The 10,078-nt window shown below is 42.8% G+C and overlaps 1 protein-coding gene across 2 annotated transcripts; it reads right to left on the bottom strand.

Annotated features, from left to right (window-relative positions):
- Positions 1-272: 272 nt before the first annotated feature.
- LOC148420385 (neuropeptide Y receptor type 4-2-like) lies at positions 273-8,102 on the bottom strand. 2 transcript variants are annotated; one of them, XM_088421677.1, is made up of 2 exons: positions 8,025-8,077; positions 273-1,693 (listed from the first exon to the last, which is right to left on the bottom strand). In XM_088421677.1, the coding sequence occupies exon 2, from the start codon at positions 1,618-1,620 to the stop codon at positions 343-345; it is 1,278 nt and encodes a 425-aa protein (XP_088277803.1). In that variant the 5' UTR covers positions 1,621-1,693; positions 8,025-8,077; the 3' UTR covers positions 273-342. The 2 variants fall into 2 exon arrangements, 1 of the variants encoding a protein (XP_088277803.1); XR_015866413.1 differs by lacking the exon at positions 273-1,693 and adding an exon at positions 3,533-3,665 and having other exon boundaries at positions 8,025-8,102.
- Positions 8,103-10,078: the final 1,976 nt, after the last annotated feature.

Below are 10,078 nucleotides of genomic sequence, written 5' to 3' on the forward strand. Positions count from 1 at the left end.
CAATGTTTTATCATGCATTAACCCCGATTTCTGTATTAATCCTTTCAACGGCAACTCGCAAACGGGGCACAAAAGAAATTTTTGTGTTGACACATTTGCACGCCTTCCAGTAACTTCAATGGTTGGCTTAGCCTGGACTCCCATAATGCAAAAGTCTTCAAATGTGTATATATATATATATATATATATATATATATATATATATATATATATATATATATATATATATATATATATATAGTGGCTTTGCTGCTCATGCTCGAAAAATGCATTATTAATCAGAATGCCTTTGGACCATTGAGGGCCATAGAAAACAGCAAAACATTTGACTTGACTTCCCCTTTAAACAGAGTTACTCCTGCAGGTGAGTGGCACAGAGGAACGAGACACCTCCATGTGCACGGTGGACATGGGGAAGCGCTCCAACTCTTCCTCCAGAGGGCGGCAGCAGCAATACTGGATCACCTCCTTTACCTCCTGCCTGAAGTTGGAGTTGAGGAATCCATAAATGACTGGGTTGATGCATGTGGACGACATGGCCAGGAGGTGGCAGAGTGAGAAGAGCAGGTTGTGGTGGCACACTGGCAGCGCCTCCTGGTTCCAGTCAGACACAGCATTGAAAATGGTGAGCGGCAGCCAGCACAGGGCAAAGGCCGTGATCAGGGCCACCAGCATGATGTTGATACGACGGCTGTGGGTCATGCGTTGGCTCTCGGGCACCCTGGCGCGGTCCAGCATGTCTTTGCGGTGGCGCAGGCGCACAAAAACCCGGACGTAACACAGCAAGACGAGAATGAGAGGGCCGCAGTACTGGAAAAGCAGAAGCCAGGTGGTGTAGGTCAGCCGGTGATGCTGGGAGGGCCAGTGTTCCAGACAAGCCTCCATGTGCAAGGATGCGTAAAGGTTGTGAAAATGGAGTGAATTCTGAAGAACGGACAAGTTAGCGGGCAAGACGTGATGCGGGGGCGATGTTTCATGGTAGGCAGCAGAATGGGGAAGCATTATGTTCATGTAGGGCTCGTTGGTGAGCAGCTGAAAGGCCAGGAAAGGCGAGGAGGTGGAGCAGGCCAGAATCCAAATGATGACAACAGCTGTGTAGGCTTGCGGGATAGTGGGTTTCCACCCAGCTGGGTTAATGATGAGCTGGTGTCTCTCCAGAGCGATAAAAACAAGGGACAGGATGGAGACTGTTACAGACATGCATTGAATGAAGGGCACTAGCCGGCACAGCAGTGACCCAAACACCCAGTGGTCCATGAGTGTGTATATGAGTGTGAAAGGGAGGCAGAAGACACACACAAGAATGTCAGAGAATGACAGATTACAGATGAAAATGCTGGTGACGTTGGCCTTCTCCCGGCGCCGGGTAATTATGCAGATAAGGCCGACGTTGCCCACCAGGCCCAGCACCATTGTGACACTGTACCACGCTACCAGAAACGCCGTGAGGACAGGAGACGTGTGACATTGCTCAACGTGGCTGAGACCCGACAAGTCTGGGAGGAGAGTCTCATTTAAGCGACCCTCCTCCCACGATAGCTCCGGCTGTCGTGAAGAAGACGTGTAGTTGAGGAATGGCACAGAAGGGGGGGGCTGGCTCGCATTGCCCCTGAAGGACATCTCGCCAGTATTTAAGGGTCACCAGCCTTCAAGATGAAGACATCCATCTCAACCTTTAGCAGATTATCGGCATCTATGATGGAGGGGGAAGAACAAAGCAATGTCACCCACAGATCAAAAGATCTACTTAGGTTGCATGGAAAAACAGGCTTTATTTACCAGTCATGCTATTCATATATTCAACTAATACAGCTGATCTAATACTGACACAATTGTTTTGTGCATAAAATACAATTGTATGGATTTGGTGGGGTGCTGGCACGTCCGCCTCACAGTTTAAAGTTTCGAGTACAATTTCAGCTCGTTCGGGCCTTCCTGTGTAGGGTTGCATATTCTCCGCGTGCCTACGTGGGTTCTCTCCGGGCAATCCGGCTTCTCCCCATGTTCCAAAAACATGCATGGTAAGTGTAGTGGACATTCTAAACTGTCCTTAGGTGTTATAGCGTGCGTAAATAGTTGTTGGTCCCTGTGTGCCCTGCATGGGGTTGGCAACCATTTCAGGGTGTCCCCCACCTACTGCACGTAGACAGCTGAAATAGACAGCTATGGAAAATGGATGTATGGAATTGGTGGACATACAGTTCGATGAACATTTTTCCAATAATGCCACATTCTTTCTGTGAACCGTTTTTATTTATTTACACAATTAAAATGAACATAAACAAATATATGTACATTGGTGTTTAAGATAAATATTATACTTGTGAATCAGTCCAGCTGAGATTTTATATACTGTATGTATGTAGATAGATAGATAGATAGATAGATAGATAGATAGATAGATAGATAGATAGATAGATAGATAGATAGATAGATAGATAGATAGATAGATAGATAGATAGATAGATAGATAGATAGATAGATAGATAGATTTGAACTTGTCGGAACGAGATCACACCATTTGGCAATCCAACTTTGAATTGACACAAAAATCCTAAATCAAATTTCCCATTGCAAATATATGACTATAAAAACCACACATACACTTTGCAAACTTAATGGATACGTTATTTTCGGGTTAAGGCCACAGAACCAATTTTGCCCAATTCCATCTTTTGAGGTTAAACGTCCTCAGATAATAAAATGTTCAAATGTCAGATGCTGTCCTTACTTGTCCTTACAAACTGTTGTAACTGGCAGTTGTTAAGCCACCAACATGTGTTAGTTATCATTTCAAAAGGGATTTTTTTTTTTTGTACAATTGGAACATATCAATATTTCAATTTACACTTTCGTTCGTGATTGAGGCACTACTCAGGATGGTTACCAGCTGGCTGGGTGGATGGCTCAAGCAAATACCAGAAACAACATCTGACGTCTCGATGCATAAGAGTGCATTATTGGGAGAGATAGAAAGAGCTAGAGAGAGAGAGAGCTAGAGAGAGAGAGAGAGAGATAGAACTAGAGCAAGAGAGAGAATACAGTCCTATACATGAGGAGGATGCATGCTTTATCGCACTCTATTGTATTTAGAGTTAAAACTTGCCATGAAACAGAATTTGGCCTTCACAGTAACAAAATAATCATTTGAATCATCCACAGGCCCATTATAAGAACAAGAGTGTCTCTTCCGTCGCTATGGCAACCCTGTCACGAATGTGACTGGAACAAACAGGAAAGGAACCCCGGGACACACTGAAGACTTTGAAGTTACAAAAAGGTTTCTTCACAAAAGGGGCACACATCGCGTGAAGTAGCAACTCAAGAAGGCAAAAGTACAACTCAGGAACAAAAACTGGATTTAGTACAAATTAAAGAGACATGACAAAAATGCATCAGGGGCGGAACCAGCAGGAGGACGTCGCCATAAAACTCAAAGTACATACTAAAGTCACTACTGCAGAACAAAAACAGGCAAAATAGCAACTAAAATACATATGTTGTAAACCAAAGGTACTAGGGAGTGAGGGACTTAGAACAGGCATAGGCGCTGGATGTGTGCAAAAGGCAACAATCCAGCAACGTCCTCCTGCTTTGGCCGCACCTAAATAGTTTCCTGAAGATGATGGGCTGCAGGTGTGCGGCTGGTGACTCCGCCCCCTAATCTGCAGACGGACAAGACATTAGTGACACGAGATGTGACAAGTCCAAGATTACCTTTCTTTGTGCAATCCTTTGAGCAGTGTTTCTCAAATAGAGAGGCGCAAGGCAATGTCAGCAGAGGCGCGAGTGACCCCAGGGAAAAGGATTTGTTTTACCATGTGAAGTGTAATTGTGATAAAATAAAGATTGGCCCTTTTTTTCAGGCACTTTGATTCACTTGGGTTGGACCAGTGCTTCTCAAATAGTGGGGTGGGCCCCCCTGCAAGGTGATGCCAGGGGGATGCGGATGACCCTAGGCTTTGTTTTTGTCACATAGTATGTAATTGCAATAACATAAGATTTTTTTTTCTTTTTTTGTCAAGCACTTTGATGCAATTGTTTTTGTTGTTGTTGTTGTTGTTTTAGACTAAGCTGTAGTAGAAGTACCTAACAGTTGTTGAGTTTATTTATTTATTTTTATATATTGATTTTCCTTGTGTGTAAAAATGATACAGTTTTAGGTATACTTATACCATTGTTATTGATAATAATCTTACTTATGGTCGGCGTGGCAATGGGGGATGGGTCTTTTTCCTCGGGGGGGCTTTGCAAAATATAATTGTGGAGCACTGCCTTAGAGCTTCCAATATGGTCTGCTACAGTTGTGCTCATATGTTTACAAACATCAGAAGTAGGTAAACAGATGAGCAAAAGTGTGTGTAGACACATGACCATTTAGTGAAGAAGTATATATCACCTTTTACGACAGTTGCCACAATTGTGTCATAAGTTTATAAACCCCTAAGGGGTATATAGTGATAGGGATATCATCATGGAATACCATTTACATACTGTAAGTCCCTTTCTTCTAATACACTTGGTCCAAATGATGAGCTCATCAGAAAGCTTCGTGGAAAAATGATAGCAATCATAAAAATATGAAACAAGAGTGTTGAAAGCGGAAGATCGAAAAATAGCAGGATATGGCTCTCGAAGAAATGAAGTATCCTACCCCTGCCCAGGGATATGTAATCTCATGAGCGCAAACAACAGTGTATGAAAAATGTACCCATATTTAGTGGATTAATTAAGTTAAGAACTGATGGAAACTTTAATGAAAATTCCCATTAATCAGAAGATACTTTATGTGGTTTTGACATAAGTACATTCATTAATACATTAAATCAAACAAGAGCACTAACTAGGCAATTGATGATGCAGCATTAGGAGCAACTGGGGTTGAGATTCACAATGCTCGGGGATTGAACTGACAACTCAATTCACAGCTGGGAGACAACCACTCTACCACTGAGCCATGCCGCTCTTAACAAAAGACCTACCAATCACAATGAAGCAATTTTATAAAAAAAATTATGAATCATCAATTTCTTATTCTTCTAATTTGTGAATTGTTGTTTGTGATTGTACAACCGTTCCAAGAGAGCCACTGATACTAGAATTGTCTGTCATCACAAGTATAGTACCAATATATTGAAATTAGGCCTGGTCTAACTCCAATCCTTCTTTAACATTGTTGTAAACTACTGTCACAAAAAATGTACTTCAATAATGATTCAATTAAAATGCATTCTACATGAATAGATATAAACAAAAAACAGTTCTTATCTCATTCATTGCAATTAACCAGTATATTTGTCAATGCCATTTTTTTCAATGGGAATAGGTGGAGAGTAAGGGATTCTGCTCCACTGTAATTGTCAAACATAAAACAACTCTACTCATGCACAACCCTCAATTGATGACAACAAAGCTCCATCTTAGATTTGAGATCAACACATTTTGAAGAGACGGCTGAATTTTGTAAACCTTCCTTTTTTTTTTACAGCTGATTATAAATAACGGAAAAAGGTAGAAAGGAGAGTGTCTGCGATTTCATTTGGTAGATTTGGAGAATATAAAATCATTGAATACAATATTGTGTGGATATTGAAAATGTCAAAATGCTTCAAAATGGCCAGCAGTGAATGAGTTAGACTAAGTTCAAACTATTTTTGGAAAAGATGAAATACAACTGAACTGTACATTGGAAACAATTATTCTCATGTTCAATAGCAGGGGCCCACATTCCCCTCACTGAGAATCAGCACTTCAAAATAATACATAAATACTGTAACAAAATCAAATAAAATGATAATAAAAGCGGTCTAGAGGACCAATGATGGAAAAAATGTTCTTCACTGCTGCTCGAAGATTACACTGTTATCAACTACTTTACGCTTACTAATTTATCTGGCTAGTGTGTGACATGTGCAGTCCCATAGACAGGCCGAACGTGAAAGGCATGATGACAGCCAACGGACAGTGTACACAACGCTGGCAGAGAGTTCTGCTTTCCAAGCAGCACATTATAGCGTGTGTCAAAACAAAAGGGCATGACATTGTCAGAATCCTAAAAATGGATTGTCTATGTCTCCCCCCTGAAACCTTTGCTGTACAAATCCTGCATGGCACATACAATGAGCCTGTCATTTTGTGTTAAAGGCGCATACTAGTTTCTATCAGTCACGTCACAGTACATCATTACTAACGCATTGTGTCAGTGTGTTGAGCGGGCTGCAGGCGAGGTGGCAGAACATTGATGTGGCTATGCAAGCAAAAAAAAAACTAACAAAAAAAAACAAAACAGCTATTATAGAGCAGATGGAGTAAGTCCTAAAAAGAAAAAAAAACCCTCACTGCTCTAACAATTTGACACTCTTGAAAGCACAGCTGAGTCTGTACTGCGAGAGCAAAGTGACCGGGCACCAAAATGTCCACTGTGTTCTTCATTTCTCATTTAAGGCACAGCACAGTCATTCATCACTAAGAAAACTGCCCACAATGACACAAACTTAAATGAAGATAAATGATGATCAATTTCAGATGAGGATAAATTGGCCCCCACCCATCCGCACAACACACGCACACACCCGTGCTGTAGCAGTGCTCGCCTTGGCCCGCCGACATTTTTAATCTATTTACATTTTAATTGGCACCAGCACCACTGTGGGTCCCAAGATGTCTATGATCACTTCACACCCGTGGCTGTAATGTAAGACATTCCTTATCATCAGTTTGGAAGGTGAGTTTTATTAGACTGCAGCTTTTTCTGACTACATTCAGGCATAATGACAATAAGATTTGATTTTTTTTAAATCATCGTAGCTCGTAAGAGGACTAGAATAATACCATGATCAAATACAAACAATTCGGAATGAAACAAAAATCCTGAAATAGAAAGAAATCAAATTATAACATAAAATACTTCATTGCTTAAATTACATAAAGGAAATATAAATGCTCGATCAGTAATTAAAATGAACATTGACAATCTGTTAGTAGAGGTAATGTATTTTAAAAATGAATATGACAGTAAAATAAACGACTAATCAACAGGTAAAAATTGATTGATTTTTGGAAACCACTATGCCTTTCCAATTCTAATCTACTTTTGTGATTATAGACATGGTGTCACTGACATAGGTAGCCCCCAAGGACCACGACGAGCCAGCGGGTCTGTTCTAAAAATAGCGTACTAGAGAGAGGGTCCATTTTTGAGTGTTGCTATTCTTTTTTTTAATTTTTTTTAAAAGGACAACTTACCATTGAGTTACATTAACTTTTTTTTTTGTCTTTGCTATTGTTTAGATCATATTTGGTTATTTACCCTCAAATCTAATAACTTTGTCCTTGCAGAAGTGTGAGCGCAACTGAGAACCTTCAGCTTATTAGTACCCAAGAAGAAGCTCTCAATTTCAAAAGGGCTGGTGACTCCTGCAACAGGCAATTAAAATTGCCAAACTACTGTAGATGTCCATACAATATGAATTTGCTGTAAAAGAAATGCTCGTCCTTGTAAAGTAAATTGTGCTCACGGTCAGAACATAGCTCCCCCCCATTCACTGCATGGCTTATCTGTGAATTCATGTGCATACACATGTCCAACTCTTCCTCTCAGCATTTCCACATGCATGCTTGGCCACTAATGCTGTTCACATACTGTAAATCTCTCCTCTCCTCCCGTGTGGAGATGCGGGATAACAGCAGTCGACCAAGTGCTTGACCCAAGATAATGATCTTACCCTCATTATTCAAGGCTGGTGTTCATTGTGCGTGTTACAGTCCCTTGCAATTACCTCACCACACATCGCAATAATGTCTTGTATTGCAGTATATGTCTAGTTGGAAATACTGTGATCCACGCAGAAAGTGGGTGCATATTATTGGAAAGCATAAATTCAGGTGCTGTCTTGTTCAAAACATCCAACATTTACACATTCCTACTTAATTCTCTAATCTCTGTAATTGCTTTAATTAAAAGTACAAAAGATCATCTACATGAAAAATAAGCATTTGTGCAGGAATAGTAAAGAGGCACTCACGTGTGGAATTTGATGCGCCAAGCAGGTCTGAAACCACAGACAGTAGTTGAAGAAGAAGCAGAGCATCCTGAGGAGCGTAATGCCTCAGTGAGAGGCAGAGCTGAGAGGAGTTTGGCTATTATTGGGCTGATGGAGCCCTCCGGGTTGCAGAGACCCTCGATGAGCCGAACTCTGCTGTCACACTGTGGTGCTTGTATTCAATTGCATCCTTGAAATGATACATGCTGCAAAATTGGGCAGCACTGGTTCGTTACAAGAAAACAGCGACAGCATGGATGTGCGCGGACGGCACCCAGATGCCATGATTTTTTTTTTTTTTTATTAGATTTTCTCAGTTGTTACCATGGCAAGTGTTGACTGGTTTATACTATCAGTACATCATTTGCCTGTGCTAGAACTTATTGCTGACAGCTATATCACGATTTATGATTCAAATCAACTGAAGCTTCCAAAATTAGACTTTGGGCACGAATAAATGAAGTACGCAGATTTTACTACTTTTTTGTGTGGTTTTCTCACACAGTCAACATACACCAAACCACAGCCTTTCTTTAGCCCTCAAAATCCATCCATCCATTTGCTACCAACTTATCAGGAATCAGGTCGCGGGGGCAACAGGTTCAGCAGGGAAGGCCAGGCTTCCCTCTCCCAGCCACTTTGTCCTGCTCCTCTGGGTGGTACCCAGGCCAGACGAGAGACTTAGTCTCTCCAGCATGTCCTGGGTCGTCCACGGGGCCTCATCCTGGTGGGACATGCCCAATACACCTCACCAGGGAGGCGTCCAAGAGTCACCCCAATGAGATACCAGATGCCCGAGCCACTTCAACTGGCTCCTCTCAACGTGGAAGAGCAGAGGCTAAACACTGAGCAGCTCCTGCATAACTGAACTTTTCACTGAGAGACACGGTCGAACGCCTTTTCCAAGTCCACAAAAGACATGTAGACCAGTTGGGTGAACTCCCATGTACCCTTGAAGATCCTCCTGAGCGTGTAGAGCTGGTCCACTATTCCAGGGCCTGGACAAAAACCACTCTGTTCCTCCTGAATCAAAGATTCGACTTCCTGATGGACTCTCTTTTCCAGCACACCTGAATAGACGTGACAGGGAGGCTGAGGAGTGTGATTCCTCTATAGTTGGAAGTTGGAACACACCCTGTGGTCCCTATTCTTAAAAGGAGGGACCACCACCCTGGTCTGCCAATCCAGAGGCACCCTCATCGATGTTGCAAAGGTGTGTCAATCCAGACAGCCCTACAACATTCAGAGTTTTTAGAAACTGCAGAAGGGGTGGCCTTGCCACGAAGGAGCTCTTTGACCGCCTCTGTGACTTCAGCCCCAGAGATAGAGTTTCCAGACTCTTCTTCCTCAAAGGAGGACGTGTCAGTGGAATTGAGGAGGCCTTCGAAGTACTTTGCCAACCGACTCACGATATCCTGAGTTGAGGTCAGCAGCACTCCATCTTCATTGTACACAATGTTAATGGTTCACTGCTTGAGATGTCGGATGGTGGGCTAAAATTTCTTTGAAGCCGTCGGAAAATCGTTTTCCATGGCCTTAACAGGTTTTTGCCTTGTCCCCCACCGAAGCTGCCCTCCGCTTGGCCAGTCGGTACCTGTGAGCTGCCTCTGGAATCCCACAGGCTAAAACGGCCTGATATGACTCATCCTTCAGCTTAACGGAGTTCCTTACCTCTGGTGTCCACCAGCGGGTTGGAAGATTGCCGCCACGACAGGTACTGACCACCTTATGGGCAAAACCCCAGTAAGCAGTCTCGACAATGGAAGCACGGAACATGTTCCACTCGGACCCATTGTTTCCCGCCCTCTCCCAGAGGTAGGAGTTTACACCCTTTCTGACAGGTGGGTGCTAGACGTTCCCAGCAGACCCTCCCAATACATTTAGGTCTGCCAGGTCTGCCACCTCACATTAGCTCAGGCTCCTTCCCTGCCAGAGAATTGACATTTCATGTCCCAAGAGGTAGCTTCTCCAGCCGCGGACCAGTGCACCAAGGGCTCACACTGCACATGACCCCTATGGCCCCTCCCACACCTGGT

The sequence above is a fragment of the Hippichthys cyanospilos genome, chromosome 8, assembly GCF_059441005.1.
Source record: "Hippichthys cyanospilos isolate Australia breed blue-spotted pipefish chromosome 8, RoL_Hcya_1.0, whole genome shotgun sequence".
NCBI lineage: Eukaryota > Metazoa > Chordata > Actinopteri > Syngnathiformes > Syngnathidae > Hippichthys > Hippichthys cyanospilos.

Excerpts from the sequence above, each read along its gene's own strand:
- LOC148420385 (XM_088421677.1), bottom strand. The coding sequence starts at position 1,620 with ATGTCCTTCAGGGGCAATGCGAGCCAGCCCCCCCCTTCTGTGCCATTC.